Raw genomic sequence first — 18,299 nt, 5'->3', positions numbered from 1 at the left:
TGAAGTCTTTGTATTTGACCAAAATCTACACAAAATCATTATAATTCAGTTTATGTAAAATTCGAGGTATACACAAATCCGCATCACAGATAATTATTACTTATCAGGTCCCTTAAAAGGAAAATCTTCAGATGTGCACTAAGGATTAATAAACATTGATTTTTTCTTGGATATGAGGTGGATGAGGTCAACTGACATTATTAGGGACAATTAAGTAAAATATAGGAAATGGTCTAGGAAGGCGGGCACCAGGTTTTACATATGACCACTAACAAAATTAAAAGATAAAGGATGAAGGAAGTTGTTGCGTCGCCTGGGGAAAAGGAGTTTACGTCAATTAGGAGGAATGTCTACCACCTTTTTCTCCCACTCAAATATCTGAGGTTTCAGGTGTATCATTTTATAATTCCGCTGCAAGATAGAATGCCTGTCTTAAGCTTTTTTTTTTTAAAGCAGTTTCTTAAGAATCTAAGGTTAGATTCTGTATTCTCATATATTATATAAAAAGTTTTTTCTTCCTGTAGTACTTACTAAAATATTTCAAAATTCCCCTAAGAGTCAAACTATTTAGTAGATGAAAAGAGAAGAAGTTTAAGAAAGAAGATAATGACAGAGTGAAGCAACTTAGAGGCTAATCTTGCAGGCCCATAAACCAAATCCAAATCCAGGATTTGGTCATTGATTCACAGCACTACCCTGAAGAAATATTCACCACCAAGCAAAAAGCTTCCAAGTGACTTGATACTTAAAAACAAAACAAGTCAGTTAGTTTCCCTTTCTCATTGATGTCTTAAATAGCATGTCTTAAAGCATGATAGGCCATGGGATTCTAAATCAAAATCAATTCTTCATTGGTTACGTCATATATTTTAGTAAGTACTACCTGCTTGAGCAAGCACTCAAAAGGCGTAACCTGCTTCTTTTAAAATATTTTTCTTTTTTGAGAAATATTTTATAGAGTGCTAATACAAACTAAACTATAAATATACAAACTAATGTTCATAATACTTCAAATATTCAAATTACCACAACAGCAAAAGGGGAAAGGGGACTAAAGCTTCCAGCAGGACAAAAATTCAGACCCCAAGCAATGCTTTTAATATGCATGTACATGCTGTGTTTAGAAAGAAGCGTACAAGTGTTGTGTCAGCAGTCAGCAGATGGTGCTGTTATACATGGTGACTTTTTTTTTCCCTGAAGCACAAGAATAAGTACACTCTTTTGTTAGTATTTTTTGTGTCTGTCACAGAATTTTCCTTCTTTCTCTGCCTTGACCAAAGTCCACTGTTACAACAGATTTGTTTGGGGTTAACCTTGGAAGGAAACCTTCCTGTTTCACTACCTTAATACAAAACAGGGCTTCTGTTTCTACAGTCACGTAAGTACATTTGGCAATCTGCAATGCTGTAAAAAGTATATTGGAGAATGAGAATATGGCAAGGGAGGTGGTTATGCCAGTTCTTTTTCATCAGAGGGTTAGGGCCACAGACAAAGGATGCACAGCCACAGAGCTGATGCATGAGGTCTGTATCCAAAATTGGAGAGTTTTTTCTCTCCGGTTCTTCATATTTTTCATTCACACTCATTTCATCCTTTCAGTGCCTGCTCGTTGGATGCAATCTGTTGCAGACTTTTTTACATTTTTAACCTAAAATTCTGCAGTATAGACAGTTAAGACTTCACTGAAACTAATGCTTTGTAGCATTTGTCATCTGTCACATGAAAATTAAACAGTTACACTCAGGTTGGATATAACTGCAATGACAGTGGGAAGAGGACTTCAGTGGTAGAGCAAGTTGTCTATCAAACAAACCCAAACACAGATGGTATTAAATGAAGGCTAACATGGGAAGAATGGGTTTCAACCTTGTCTTATATAACTTATCCAGCCAGGCCCATCCAAACCTTATCATGTGGGTCAAAGTAACGTAAGAGAGGAGATCTCAGTTAAACAGCTTCCTAGAAATTGTCTAGACTTTGATGAAGAAATTCCCTAGCCTTTAGAAAATTACTCTTGCTGTATTTCATTAGTTTTAAATATTTCGTATTTCCTTCCTCCAGAGTATGACCCTAAACAAGGTAGAAATTGAGAATGAAAACCTTTCAATAACCTAAACAGGAAAATAGTCTAAATTAAGTTTTCACATGTGTTGTATTATTCTAATGTTTTTCTCTTCCTTATTAATTTCTTCACTTGTATTAGTTCACGCAGTGATTGCTGACCTTTTTTGATGTGATTAGTTTGATATTAATGTGCCAAAAGTTTGTGTAACAGAGCTTTGTAAGTATATCTTTTCATTTCCAAAAGTATCAAATATGCTATAATTATTTTCCCATTGCTACAAACCTAAATTATGCTTTGCAATACATATTTGCAATATATTTTAAAAGCCAGTACATGCTCTAAAAGTTATAAATATTCATGCAAATACTGTGTGGTTGTGTGAAGTAACCTTGACAACAGCCTTATTTGTGAGTTACTTGAACTTACCCAGGTTGACCTCCTAACTTTAACAGGTCATTGTAGTGATTACAGGGTCAGGCTCTAGACCACCACTAGGAATCTCAACCAAAATTCCTAGTGGACTGTATCTAACAGTTTACCGTACACCTTCTTAGTGCCACCAACAGTTTTATCACCTCACTTTCTATAACCTGTTGCATCAGCCTGTAGTATCATGTCTTTACCAATTTAACCTCATTCTTAATACTTAAAAACACCATAATACAGAGTTTACTGATTTTCCCTGTGGCACCACTTTTACCCTTCTGTTATTTAAAGTTTTTGGCATTATACTTCCACAGAACTCAGATTTACCTATCACGGCACAAAAAACATCAAACTACCAAAACACTAAATACAGCATTGATTTTGGAACAGCATTTTCACCATCACCGGGCGACAAAAGAAGAAGAAACTATTTCCTCTATCAGTCTGGGCTGATGTACTGCTTTGGCTTAATCATTGATCAGAGGATCTTAGATCACTTGTTCTTAAAGACTTACGTAGGAGTCAACTTTGATCTGAAAGAATACTTAGAAAACTTAGAAACATGGTGGCTTTAGCTCACCGTTGAGAACAGTCATTTGTAAAATGCAGTAGGTCAGCTGTTTAAAACCATTAAAGCAATTGCTGATCTGTATTTTAAAGATGGCTATAATATCACAGAATTCTCTGAACTTGCATTTTTTCCATACATTACCTGCACTAACTTCACATCTCCTGATTAACACCAGATTTACACTACACGAATACTGAGTTCACCAACACCACTGAGAACACTTTAAACTGACTGCAATCAATTGTATAAGTTACACCAATGCACTGCAGCTTTATTGGATACCTCAAGTCTTCCAAAATTTTGTTCACTGGTTGGCTAGCCACTGCTGTGAGATCTGATACATAGACATTATGGTCATCAATACTTTCCACAAGACTGTAACAATGTGTGTGTATACATTATTAGCATGATGCCTACTATATCATTAACTGTTTCCTAAATCTGTTAGATCACTTAGTTTGACATAATAGTGCAGAGGAAACATACAAATTGAGACATAACTGCACTCAAGAATGGTAACAGTGGGACAAAAAAAACAACAACAAACTTTCTGCCTATATCCAGCAGCAAATGGCTAGCAAAACAAAAAAAAACCACGCAGGAAGTTTGCAACAATACTTACCCCAACATAATTTCTCACATTTTATTAGCTTTTGGCTAAAGTACATCATGTATTAACTCTCTGCACTTCAGTAAATAACTGTGTGGGTTTTAGGGTTTGGTTTTTGTTTTGTGTTTTTGATGCCTCCTCCACTTTTGCTTGTCTGAGTGAACAGTTTGCAACATCCAAGGTTCAAAGGCCCCTCAGCTTGCTGGAAACAGATTCTGTTTAATTGCTTCCAAAACCAAACCCAGTAAACTTCTTTGGTATTTGGGGCTCTTAGCAGTATTTGGGGAACAAACTAAAAAATCTGGGTATAACTGATTTCTAAATTGATCATGAAGTTCCACGAACAAAAGCTTGAATTACTAAGCCTACAAGTAGTGTATTTTCTCTTCCCACTTATACTCCCTCATCTCTCACAGACACTAATACTCAGATTCGAAAACGAATGGCAGATTGTCTTTAGTATAGTCCTAATCTTTAAAGGCAAAGAGTCAGTTTATAACTAACATAAAGGCTGACTCTTAAAAATAACCAGGAAATTAGGGGCAGCTAAAATGATGAAATGACTTTGAAGAGATGGAGCGTGATCTAAGCACTGCGAAAAGCATTCTTTAAAAGGTGATTATGACATTTAGTTTTGCAACATGCGTGACAGCAGAGAAATATTGTGTTTTTTGTTTCATTCTTAATTTTATTTTAAAAGCTCCATCTCAAACATGAAAAAGCCTGCTACCAACAAGCATGCAATGAGCATAACAAAGAATAATTTTTTAAAACTCACAGTTATAGCATTCAGGTAGAGGGTCCAAGTAACCACGTTGTTCAATCTGCTCACACACAGAACTCAATTCATGCTTGAGTTCTTATTTTTTTTTTTTTGCCTCCTTTCATCTACAGGCTTATTTTGATTTTTTTTAAGCCATTTTGCATGCAAATTTCATCATGTAAGTCAGGAAAGGATGGCAGGTGGCTAGGATTTGGGCAACAGTGAAAATTTGAAGGACTAAAAAAATAAAAACGTAATGCTGGAAAAACTGTTTCTTTGCCAAGGTGAAGCCTGATCACGTGTAGGACTGAAATCTGTTCCACTTTGTTTTAGTGCACTAATGTTGCCATTTGCTAAACTCCTACAGCAGAGCTGAAGTGACAGCATTGAAGAGAACTTCAGTATCCTACACACAACAGCTGTCCAATCACCCACAGCCTCATCCTTTTTCCCTGAAATGCAGCTCCTCAGTGCTTTATTGCAATTGATATTTTAAAATAAAATCTGAAGGGTACAGTTTTAAAAATTAAGGAAGCTGCTACTTAAAAAAAATGGTTCTCTGTTACAGCTGCGCTGTATCAGAATAAAAAAAAAAGTGAGCACAAGCACCCCTCATTCCCAGTCAATTTAGATGCCTACTCCACTTACAAGAACATGGGACCCAATTAAACTGCCTCCATGTTGGTGCCCACAGCCATCTGACAAAGTTCTGGAGGACACTTGGCCAAATTTCTCTCTGCTGTGCCTAGGGAGCTGCACATCCAGGGCACATTAAGTTGGCTGCATCTTTTAAGGAATAAGCAAAGTTTCTCACATTTCACAGCATAAAGCTCAGTTTTCTCATGAGCTCCTGCCTTCCAAAAACAGATTTTCATATCAAAACAGAAGTGGGAGGGGGAGGCTGCCCCACTTTGTTTTAGAAAATCTCATGACTTCTTGCCAAATAAAGCAAGAAATAAAAGATTCCTAAAGAATCAAGGAACACAATACTGTACAATAATTAAAGACAATATAAGAAGATAACATTCTCAGTTAAACTATGTTGGAAACAAGAGTGATTTCCATAGAGATGATGCATGTTTTTCTCCTAAAATTCCTTTCAGTTTAAATGCTGACTTTCTGTCAAGCAAGATGCATGATCTAAACCTTAGATTAAAACGCTCAACTTGAAGACAACTAAGTTAGTCTTTCATTGTAAAGTCATCACAATGAGACAGGCACCTCTGCTTTGAGGTGATTCATCTCATGTTAAGATAGACATCTCATGTTAATCGCCTTCAGAAAGTATGTACTGCTTATAACTGATGACTAGCTCTGCAGATGGCTATCACGAAGTTAGGGACCTCGTCAGGTGAAGTCCACCCCAGCTGCCTGGCAGTACACTGAGCAGTGATGACTTCATTTTATCAGTGTGAAGTTTCCTGGACGGTTACAATGGAAATTTACAATGGAAATTTTGACTAAATCACACAAATTCTGGAAACTGAAGCTTTATTAGGGTACAAGACTGATTTATGCATGAAGTATTTCATAACCATACAGCCCTGTAAGCTGGTATTGCCATTCAGGACAAACTTGCTACAGTCAGGCTCGCTGTCTGAACTTCTCCAAACTTCCCTGCAGCTTTTTTTTCCCATTTGGTTTAGCTGTGATAGCAATTTCTTTAATTGACCGTGTCTAAGGCTAATTTGTTTTACTCCCCCACACACAACTGTAGTTTTGTATGGATAGCTGTAGCAAGCAATTATTCCACTCCGAATGAAATATTTACAACTGACAACACAGTTAAGAGAAATTACAGACCTGTAATTTCATTGACTGCAGAGGCTTTGAGAAGTGGAGATGCAGGACACAGCGTTGGAGAGCACACGCTGAGATGAGGCAGACTTGACACTGGAAACCCCATAGCTATAAACGACTTAGTCAAAGAAATGCAGACCTGGATATAACTTGGTTTAAGGAGTAACAAATAGAACAAAGCAGCACATAACATGCATAAAGGGCAGTATGGAAAGTAAATATGGGTAAGACATGGAACTGCACACCAGTGAATAAAGGTATAAAACTGTGTTAGCAAACATAAATGACCTCAAGCATATCCCCTAAAGTGAGGAAGAAGAGACCATCAACTACTGGAATCAGAGGGGCAGGGAGGGTGAGCATAACACTGGGAAAAGAGGTAGAAACTAGTAAGAATGGGCACAACATTTTAAAATGCATTGTTGTTTATCCTCGTCTTTAAAGTTTGTTCCAGACTAATAATGATCAGATGTTTGAGACTAATTAAACCAAATAACACTTCATGGCTTTACACACACACTGCTGCCCCTTCCCCATAAACAAGATTTAGTACATCCAAACCTGCTGTTTTAACATTCTTATGATTTTAGGTTTATAATCCACTGACACCACACAGGTGTGCCTTGTCTTGTTAAACAAGCATGAGAAAAGCAGACATCTACAAGTCAAGAAGGTTGTCTAGCTTTCCATGCCTCCCATGGCACTTTTCAGGTCAATCCAATAAGCCAGCTTCAAAGAACCTTAAGGCAAGAAGATCTTTTAGAAGCGTACCGTGCATGAACAATGAAATTTATAAGGAGGTCTTTAAGTATATACAGGATGAAAGATTTCAGAGTGTTTTAAGTTGGTGTTAAAGGATGCCAATACCGAACGCATAGTAACAAGTACTCAAGACAGTTTTGCCAACTCATTTATAGCAATTATTTATACCTAATGGAAATAGTGACATGATTTGGGTGAATAAACACTTGATATTTAGATAAGTAATATACAAAGTAGTTCAGTAATACTGTATGACAACCCGGACTTCTAACATACACAAGGTGAAGACACAAGGTGATGGATTTTAACAAAACTCTAAAGTTTCAATTAAATGCAGTGCCTGCATTAAATGTGATACTCAACCTACTCCTTTTCTTCACAATTAATAGGTGGGTGACATACCAGCTACTTTATTCATTACTGAACAAGATCAGTGCCTTCGTCAAAATTCAGACATGCTTGTTTTGATGAGTATATTTGGATGCAAAGTTCTAGATCTGTGCCTTATTATCCCAATTACAGAAGAAAAACATGAAAGGTTATGTAAATGAAGCCCTCAATATATGGGAAGAATATGAATAACAAAGTAATTCAAAGTACAATTATTAATAGTTTAAAGTTATACAAGAAAAGATGAAAAGCAAGGTATCTGGCTGTACTTACATGCTAACTATCCATCTAATGTAGCAAATTATGCTATATTTAATGAATCAGGTTAATGGCTGATGGCTTCAGTATGGTAACAAAGCCAAAGATCTATGTTCTGGCCTGCTAACCCAGTGGCTTTATTCTGAAAATAATGGTTCCGCCCTGCAACAGTGTACACACTTTGTCAGTTTAAAGGAATACAAGTATGCAGACAATGGTTCTAGATGAAATTGAGTTTTTTTCTACTTTATTTTAGCAAGAAAAGACATGAAAGCCATAAGCAATCTCTGACATTGTAAGGAGATCTGTAATAAGTACAAAGTAGTTACAAACAGTACCTGTTAATAGGATGCACAGACTTTATTCTAAAAGGCAGAAATTGTTTCCATAAGATTTTTTTTTTAAATGAAAGAAAATAAGCTCAAAAAGAGACTCTACTAAAAATACAATGCTACAAACTAGAAAAACAGACGAGGATGTCTGAAAACGCACTTTTGTCTTGAGAGACAAAATCCCAATACAACTTTCCCTACTTCGTACCAGCCAAATAAACAGCTCTCTTTACAAGTAAGACCAAAAATCAAGTAATCCATAGCATCAGACTTATTCAGATTCATCAGAAACTAGCTGTCAGTTGCATTTCATCTGGGATCTTCATATTAATGTGGGCATTCTGAAGATAAGTGAACTCTGCGGAATATGTCTGATAATTACACAATGAAGAAGGATTTAACTTTGCAGACAGACAGACTGGGGATAACACATCAAGGAATTCATTTGATTAATTTGGCAATCCACATAAGACACTAAGAATAAATATTTTAGTTTCCACATTGGCGAAGAGACAACACAACCAGACCTAACATTTCAAGCAAAGTTAAGCTTCAACAGAGGACAGGCTCCTTATTTGATACCCTTTCTTGATATTGACATCTTGCTATTTGGCAGCAGTCACTGTTTATAATAAATTTGGGGTTGGGGAAGGAAAGAGGCATAGGCTGCTTAACTGAAATCTTATCTCCAGCAAAAATAAGGCTACGAACATGAAAAAATATTCCCCCAAATCCCAGTTGGCTGTAAAATAGAACAAGCATAAATGCCAGCTATGTTGAGTCACATTGCATGACTTGTTTTAGAAAAGTACTTTGAGAAAAGATGTGTTCCATACATTTCTTATGTGGAAGAATTAAAAAAAATAAACTGACAATTCCAGAACACAGTGTGTGTTTTGACCTTGTTTCTCAGCAAACTGTTGCTCTAGGAAGCCCTCCCCCCCCCCCCCCCCCCAATTATTTTCCTATTAGCTTTTTGGTCTCAAATAGGAGCATAACAGTTTTGCGGAGGGAGGTTTACAATCCCACTAACTGATTACAAGGTATGAGCCACAGACACAGGTTTGTTACCGGTTCATGCGCCAAGGACAATGAACACACTAGTTCTGATAAGGATCAATCAATCACTAGAAGGCACTAAATAAACCCTCGCTTCCAGAATCAGAGGCCATTGAAAAGACAGTTCCAAAAACATGTCTTAAATCATGTAATCCCCCTTTCAAAGGCTCATAGCAACACAAAAGCTGTCTTTACATGAGAGATTGAGCTACTCAAGAGCTGGAAAGCAGAATACAGCCCACATAGCTCAACACTGGAATAATGTCATAGGCAAGGCTCTTACATAATTATCCCTTCCTTTAGATACATAATTCATTGGTTGATAGACTGGTTGATTCATTGGTCCAATAGAGTTTATTTTTTTTTCTGCCAATTCAAGTAGGATTTGTTCAATCACAAGTTTCATTACAGTGTCTTTTTTTAGGGAAAAAAATCCTAGAACTTGCAATTCAGAAGTTTCTGCCTCGAGCTGTCTAGGAGATAAAACTGCACATCTCTGACTCGTGGTCCTTCAAATATTGCTGCAAGGAAACTAAGTCGTTTTTACTGGAGAAAGGAATCTGCACTTCCTTTTGAACAGATGAAGTTACCCATCTTAATTTTTCATAACTGAAGGAGATGTGGAGTACAACTGTTTTAAATATAGTTATCATTTCTCCTCTGTATAATATATTGACATATGAGAGGCTGGAAAAAGCATACAAGAGTACCTGCCTCTACAGACCGACTTCATTTCCCCATAAATTTATTGTTTCAAGCACTTTTTAGATCTATTCATATGCACTTTAGATCTATACATACACTTTAGAGAACAAGCTGACAATTTTACCTGTCTCTCCTCACATAAGAGCCTTCATATTCTTAAGTTCTCTCAATACTCGTTCTCTTAGCTGGTAGGGTTCAAGTGAACTCTTCTGAAACCTAAATTACTGATAATCTAGATTAGCTATCAGAGGTCCCGCAGGACCTCTTCTGCTCTGAGATTTTGCTGCTACACATTATCATGTTTTGACCCAAGAAATGCCAACTTTGTTTTTAACTCCGTTACTATTCCCTCCTGCATTACATCATAAACAGTCATTCAGACTGTATCCTTCCAAAACCATGTTATTTTTAAGCAGGTTTGCTAGAAAACAGACAAATGTTTTCTTCAGTGTAAGGACTGCTGTAACTGTTAGCAAATTCAGCTGACAAAGGAAATCCCAACTTCATTCAGAGAAAACAATTACTTCTGCTCCAAAGAGATGGAACTGTACATTTCAGCCTAAAAGGATCCCATCTGATTATTTCATTTTTTTCCTAACTTTTGGTTTACTTGTTCATGAGTAAATGCACACAGCTCAACACTTTTACAAATACCTCAACTTGAAAAGAAAACTACCAAAACAGTAAACAACGCAAATTTAACTAAAAATAGAAAAGCAAATACATCCGTCTGTTAGTAGACGTTATGACCAAATACACTCAGTCAATGGTAAGACTGCAACCTAAGATGCGTAGCTGAAAAACTATTTTACTACAGAGTTTTAAGAGTTTTGTTTTCCTTACCCAAGAAATGCTACTAAAGAAGAAAGAGTCTGTGCCTTTAACCTTTAAAAGGATTAAACCGAGATTTAAATTGAAATTGTACCTTTCTCCGATTATCACTGTAGGAGAGAGAATAGTTATAGATTTGAGAGCAAACAAAGGAATTCTTGTGAGAAAAATACATAATAAATTAAACAATACACAATGAACTGCTTAGCTCTCAATGTCATCGATATTCATTTTTTTTTGGCCCTCTTCAGAGCTGGATAGGCTAATCTCGTGATGTTCAGGAATAATATTCCAAGTCTCAGAGCATTAGAACAAGCAAAATAAGGAATTACTTAATAGATAATAGAGTACTTAGTGACTATACCATAAAGGTTAGTAGTCTCTCAAATCTTAAACCATTACTAGTTACACTCACAGATGAATAGTAAGGGATAGTTATGCATAGAAATCACATAAAAGTTTGTATTTTCTTGCCAATTTAACTTTCTACTGCTCAACGTGAAATATTTACCTCAGATGCATTATTTGTCTCATATTATTGAGGCAGATTACAGAGCAAATTTTGAACGTGCTCATTCCCATGGAGTAGTAGCTCTTACTATTGTAGGACAGATTGTTTCAAGAACTCTGTAACTACTATTACAGTCAGACACATGGAGAATAAATAGGAAGCCATCACGTAGTGACCCAGAGAAAAAGAGTTTTACTCTTAAAAAAGCACTGAAAAGTTATTTGAGCACTTGGGAAAAAAAGCAAACAAACCAAGACACCTGCTGGAGAAGCTGAGTGAATGAGCAATGTTAGCTTCAGCCCCAAGGCCTGTTATCTTGACTGGGTTCATATTAATGGCAAAAACAGAGTCTCAGGAAAATTATCTTACCAAGATCATGGAGTCAACACAAGATGTTATTGTCTCCAAGTTGGTCGGGGAAGTCTTTCAGTTTTATTTTTTTTTTTTAAATAGGTTGAAATATTGAACCATAAAAGAAAAAAGAAAAATACGCACCAAGCGACAGATATTCAGGGAGAACAGGAGAAACAAGAGGAAAACAAATTTCTTCAAAGGATTTACACTGATCTACCACTACTTTCTACTGTTGATGCTGAAACAAATTTAAAAAGAAGCTTCAGGGAAGATGCACAAGCAGGATGAAGTGACTGCCAGTATAAATGTTAATGCTGGGTGTGAGCAGAAAGCTTTGAGAATTCAAAGACCAAAAGAAAAAAGGCAGTATACCCTGAGGGCAGGTAGGATAGAGGGATGTGCAAGAGCTCTTCCTTTGGCAAAGAAAACCTGCTGCTGTAGAACAGAAGTCAAAGGAGGTACTAGTACACATTAAACAACAAACTAGATGTACCAGACTTGAGCACTGTCCACCACTCTACATGACAAAACGTGTTTAAAGACGACAGCAACAACAACAAATTGAAATAGCTTAAAATGAGACAAGAATTGCTAACTTTCAAGGGCAGTTTAGTGTTTAGTGGCAGAAGGCAATGTAGCAAAAACTAAAAGCCACATTTCATTTTACAGTGATGACTAACAGTTTACCAAGAGTTAAGTTTTTCTACTCTTACAGAATTGCTGCAATTAACAGCTGGATTCCCTAAACAAACACATGGCTGAAAACACTACTTTAGTAGAAAAAAGATTATATAACCACTCTACCATGAGTTATTGAAGTACACACGTATAAAACACTTCAGATATTCTCATCATCTGAGATTTGTTTTGTTTTCTTATTTCCAACCATACGCAAGTGTTTTGTATGGGAGGAATACTTATGACCTTTCCAAAGAAAACTACTACAACAGCAGTGCTGAATTTTTCTTCTGTTTGTAGCCCTCAAAGCACCTTTTAAGAATAGTTTGTTAATCCCATTCAAGAAAACCCATTAAATTGATTTTAACAGGAAATAAAACAAAATTGCACAAGTTACAAGTATATTGTTGTTCTCTCCCTTCCCCACCAAAGACTAAACCTGATGTTCTATATCATGTAAGGCACTGTCAATAAAAAACACATTACAGAAACAACATTCATCCTTCAACTCCCAGATTCCAAACCTTCAGTCTTGGATTTAATTATTACCTAACAGTGACAACAGTGGTCAATAAATCATTGACCAGATTAAATAAGTTTACTTCTGAAGTTTATAGATCTTTTTACGGTTATGTGTTTGAAAATCCCATCAATAAAACTTTCCAGAAAATAAGAATAAATCAAGCTTCCATCTGTACCAAAGTTTGGAGTGCTGATGTGATCCTTGTGGGTCCCTTCCAACTCAGGACATTCTATGATCGCTGAGGAAGACTGAAGTATTACCAGTGTTACAGGTAAAAATACTAGATTCTCTCATGAACGCATTTAAGCCTAGTGAAACAATGACACAGTAAATGAACCTACATTTCAGCCCAACACCTAGGCAGCTGCACAGCTACGTCAGTGTCTTGTTAACACTAGTAGATGGCTCTTGCTGGTCTACTGCAACAAAATCGGATTTAGTTAAATATATACGTTCACGTAGTATATGACAGGAAGCAAAGCCAGATAGGTTCAGATCACCTTGAAGTCCTTGGAATGCTAGCATGTTGTTTCACCGGTTTCATTGTTAATCCACTTACGTATTGTAAAAATACAGAAGACCCAAATGTTTCATTGCTGCACAGGAAGGGAGCTCTTAAATCAGGAACGTACTCACTAGAACCCACAGATCAGAATCTCAGCACAGGCAATGGCACGCAGTGCTCTCTCCCTGCAGCAGATCCTGGTGAGGTATATCCTCAGAGCCTGTTGAGTAAGTGCTGGGGTGGTTCGTATCCCTTCTTTCCTGTTCAGTGCCCTAACCCCAGTCACCAGGGAGCAAGTTCAGAAGAGCTCCCTGCAGGCACTAAGGGTGAGGCCTCCCAACAGCATCCCCTCTGCTCTGCCAAGCATAAGCTCAGCACTGCAGAGAACTTAGCCCAGTCTAAGTCTTCTGATGGAGAAGAGTCATTTCTGTCAAACCACCCAACATGATCACGTTTAAAATACTGACTTGCAATAGCAGAGCTAGTTTTGAAGATGCTTGTCAATTATATATTTTTTAATTGCATGAGGTAGCAATCCTAATGAGATGAAATTTTCCTATCCAGAAGAGAGTGGCCTGTCACAAGAGTTAAAAAAGACACCAGCTTTGCAGACTCCCAGAATATAGGAAGTTTATGCAAATTACTTCTTTTATTTTTCCCTGTTCCAATAACTATTTTTGAATATTGTAAACTCTTCTACATTCCATACAAGAGTTTGTTACAGAATCACTCACTCACAGTTCAAAACTGCATTTCTCAAACTGTATTACAACCACTCAGTGTTCCGAAGTCTTAAATGGCAGCAATCAGTAACAATTTAACACACACACACCAATGCTTTCAACTGAACAGTAATCCACTTACTCCACAGAAGAATGAAAGAGCTGGCTAAAACCAGGAATAACTAGATACTTTTTAGTAAAAGCAAACTAGCTCAGGGATAGGCAACCAGCAGTGGCTATAAAGATTAGCAGTGACTGGTAACATCTGGCTGTATTCCCTTGTCCCAAACAGGCTGATCACCTACCTACTACATATGTAATAGGAGCCAAAAGGGGTCACTCAAAAACAAAAAAAAAAGCGGGCACGGTTACAGGGATTCTTGATCTATGAGCTTTCAATAAGCCTATTGTCCTTTACAGCAATCATGTTTGATACAGAACTCACCCCAAGTCTTCATAAAATATACACCTAATCCCTCACTACTGCAAATCCTTCCCAAACCATCAGTCCCCACTGCCTGTCCATACGCTGTGACACCGTCACTGGAGAGTTATCCACCATTTTAGGGGAGCTGAACGTCATATTTCAAAGTCAATTTAAAGATCATGAACATGCCTGGCTTACAGAAATAAATCTGAAAGGGGGCAGAGTTGTTTAATCAGAGAATGGTGCCATTTGTCAATGTTAATTACAGCTCTTCCTGCCTTTTTTTTTTTTAACAAGAAAGTAGGCCAGCAGTAAGTGTCATTATATTACAGCCTGTGGCTCTGTGCGTGTTCCTAAGTTGACAGTCAAGAGATGTCCTTTAGCATTCTTCATGTCTTTTTCCATACAGAAAACCGACTGCTCAGCTTGCATAGAAGGATGAAATGTGCTACCATACTGCTAGAAGTGAAAGATACACATACGTAGAAAACAACTTCCTATTGAGAAAACAGCAACAGTTGCTGGTGTTTGTGAAGTCTGATGGACCGTCTCAGCTTATCTAATAAAACTTAAAGAACATTAAAATGAAACTTTCCTCACAGCCCTCACCCAAGTTTAGACCAAGTAAAAAGAAAACCAAGAGGAAGAAAGACATACTCCTGCTATTCACACTGACAAGGCTCTGGAGGACAAAGGAAAGGGGGAATAGCAACCAGGGAAAGAAAGGTACTCCTGGGCTACCCACCCCAACCAGAAAGCACAAAGTTAACACATAGTGTTCACAGTCAGTTTGAATGTAATTCTGAAGTTATACTCAAAACACCTTCACTACCCAACTCTAAGAAGAGTTTACAGATCTCAAAGCCTTTTGTACAAGTCGTCACATTACACAAATTGATTCAGTCCGGTTTTATGGCTTAACTATTGAATACATAAATGCTCGGCCTCATTTTTCCCCTCAGAACTGTGCAGTCATCACTATACTCTAACATCTTCCATAGAACTGGCTTTGAACTGCTTTGCTTTTTGAAATCAAACGAACAAAAAAGCCCTATATGTACATATATATACATTTTCCCCCTAAGAAGATTACCGATTGATTTTCAGGACGAGTTAGTATCCATATCTCGTCTCATCTTTATCATTAAACCCCTTTAGTCAGGCATTGCCTAAAGAAGTTGTCAAAAGAAATTTAGGAAATAATAAGAAACCCATTTAAACGTAAGCATTTCTGAATCCAGCTTTAGAAACCCAATCAACTTGATTAAAAATCACTGCAGAAATTAAAGTATTAGTTTGATTGAATTCAATTTCAAAATCAAGACTATGGCTACGACATCGTAAAATTTAAATATGCCAGAAAAAACAGCTTATGCAGTAGTCAATGATTCAAACCCCAAACAATGAAAACTGAAACACATTTCAACATCAAAAACATATGTCAAGTAAAATAAAGACCAAGTAGAAAAATTATTCTTACCTTCGTAGATAGCTTTGAAACCTTGTGCACTGACAGCAAAGTCTGTGGTGAAACAGAGGGTGAGGATAGATCCTGTGCTCACAATAGACGATGGCAGCTGAAATCCAGATAACCTGCACAATAAAAAAAATGCACAAATGGTTAAAACCTTTAAAATAAAAAAATTAAAGTTCTCTTCATACGAATTAAATGTGTTCAGCCTTATAACTTAATATTCCTACAACCAAACTGCCAACATGTTATGCTTTTTGCTCGTTGCAATAAATACTCACTGCAAAATTTCAACATGTTCTTGAGCTCTTTAACCCTATTTTAACTCTCCTATGTCTGTGCACTCTCCAACACAGAGCACTGAAAGAAAGACGTGTTTGAAACTGTCAGAGACAAAGAAATTTTGGATTGGATTCATTTTAAGATCCTTTTGTGTAAGTTTAGGGCACCAGAAGTAGATAACTAGGTCTTGATTCGCAGAGCTATTTGATAGTCTGGGCTACCCCATCTGTCCTCCAGCTGCTTCCTCAGAAAAACATGTATCTTATATGTTCCACCGCTAACTGGTTGTTCTGTCACCTGACTGGAATACCAAAGAAAACTTCCATTTTACATCTTCAAGAAAAAACATACATTTCCTATCTTACAGGCATTCGTATCTTTAGACAAAAACAGAATTTTGGATACACTATTCTTATGCTGCAATACCAATTTTAAGATCATTTCTCCAAACAAACGTTTTGATGCACTTTGAGGATAAAACAGATGGAGAAAAAAAATGTTTACTTTTTTATTGAAACATCATTAAAGACAATTTATTGTTACACCTGGTTGACACTGATTAGATGGATGAGGAGCCAACTGAGAGCTTATAAGTCAGGATTAAATGCCTTCAAGTGCAGGGACAGACAGATGACAACATAATGGGGGTCTGCTACACTCCACCTGACCAGGATGACTGAGCAGATGAAGCCCTCTATGGAAGATAGGAGCAGTCATGTTCACAAGCCCTGGTCCTCATGGGGTTTTCAACCACCCCAGTATCCCCTGGAGGGACAACACAGCAGGCTTGAGAGGTGGGTGAACCTCATGAAGTTCAACAAGGCCAAGTGCAAGGTCCTGTATCTGGGTCAGGGCAATCCCAAGCAGAAACACAGGCTGGGTGGAGAACAGACTGAGAGCAGCCCTGAGGAGAAGGACCTGGGTGAGGCACTGGAACAGGTTGCCCACAGAAGCCGTGCATGCCCCATCCCTTGAGGTGTTCAAGGCCAAGATTCTTGTGTTCAGACTTTTTAGCAGTCTTTAAAAAAAAAAAACAACCACCACCACCACTTTGATATAGTTGCAATTTGGATAGTTAAGAAAAACTGTGCCTTTAAAAAAATCTCTTGCCTTTGAAATTTACTGTATTCTGATGCTATAGTTCATTAATTGGTATCTGGAACTGCAGAGGATAAACACCTAAACAGCGTACAACAGATTCACTGAGCTACGAGTTCTGTGCAAAATTAGGTTTATTTAGGACCACCTTCAGTTCTCATACATAAAAACATCCAAGATGAACTCCATGCTTGAATTACAGGAGTCAGGTGGTACCCAGTCTCTTTCCAATTTTTTGGTTTGGAAAACTATAATGACTCTGATGAGTTTTTTTTTTTTTTACTTCTTCATTTTTTTTTTTTTTTTTACTTCTGTTGCTTTGGCTTCCTGCTATTTATTTCTTTTTAAACCTTGCCTCCCATGTGCTAATTAGCTGTTTGCTCTAATCTTTTCACCTTCTGTGTACTTGTCAACCTATTACTCCTCTCTTTCCACCTCATTTACTCCAATTCTGGAATTAACCAACTTGATTTTTTCCCCTCAATCCGCAAGCCCCAGAACTACTATGAGGCTTGCCACATCTTACTTTGAGGCTTTTGCATATTCTGTCAGCTTCACTACCTATTTAGATGTTGCAGTTTTTAGGGAAATGTGCTTCTTGCTCTATTTAATAAATCATGGTGGTTACCACTACTGCCCTACATCTGTAGCGTACTATTATGACAGTTCATTATTAATTTACATTATGTATTTTCTGATCTAACATCCATGTTTTTTCCTGCTCTGAGAAGTGATTCAAAGAGCTCTGTTCCAGGAAACTTGCATCTATTGTGGGGGAAGGAATTAAAGAGTCAGGCTGAAACAGAAGATAAAAGGAGATGCCTCAACACATCGCCCTACATAGACAAAAAAAATCAAAAAATTATATAAATGCAGAACCACACAGCTTAAGCTACCTCATTCCTGATCAGTGTCTACTCCACTTGACATGACTTTAGTTCATATAAATGAACCCATTTGAGTATTGACTGGACAGCTTAACCTCTTGTTGCTGTTTCTAGGCCTGTTTGTTTTGATTCTGTTACAATAGCATCACTCCTCTAATATGGACTCTCTAGCTGTTCAGTAAGTTTCTGTACCATCCTCCTTGAAATCCTAGATCATTTGTTAACTTAATTGACATTGAAGTTCACATTAGAGGAAGACAAATAGTTGT

At 37.2% G+C, this 18,299-nt stretch overlaps 1 protein-coding gene across 5 annotated transcripts in view; it reads right to left on the bottom strand.

Annotated features, from left to right (window-relative positions):
* The window catches only part of CSMD1 (CUB and Sushi multiple domains 1), a 1,150,295-nt gene that overhangs the window by 782,312 nt on the left and 349,684 nt on the right, over window positions 1–18,299 (bottom strand). For all 5 annotated transcript variants that reach the window (XM_048078081.2, XM_048078083.2, XM_048078082.2 and 2 more), the window contains one exon: window positions 15,773–15,885. In XM_048078081.2, coding sequence (XP_047934038.1) covers window positions 15,773–15,885 — 113 coding nt within the window. The remainder of the gene's footprint in view (window positions 1–15,772; window positions 15,886–18,299) is intronic.

The sequence above is a fragment of the Anser cygnoides genome, chromosome 3, assembly GCF_040182565.1.
Source record: "Anser cygnoides isolate HZ-2024a breed goose chromosome 3, Taihu_goose_T2T_genome, whole genome shotgun sequence".
NCBI classification, from domain to species: Eukaryota; Metazoa; Chordata; class Aves; order Anseriformes; family Anatidae; genus Anser; species Anser cygnoides.
This window is presented reverse-complemented; position numbering and strand designations above follow the sequence as displayed.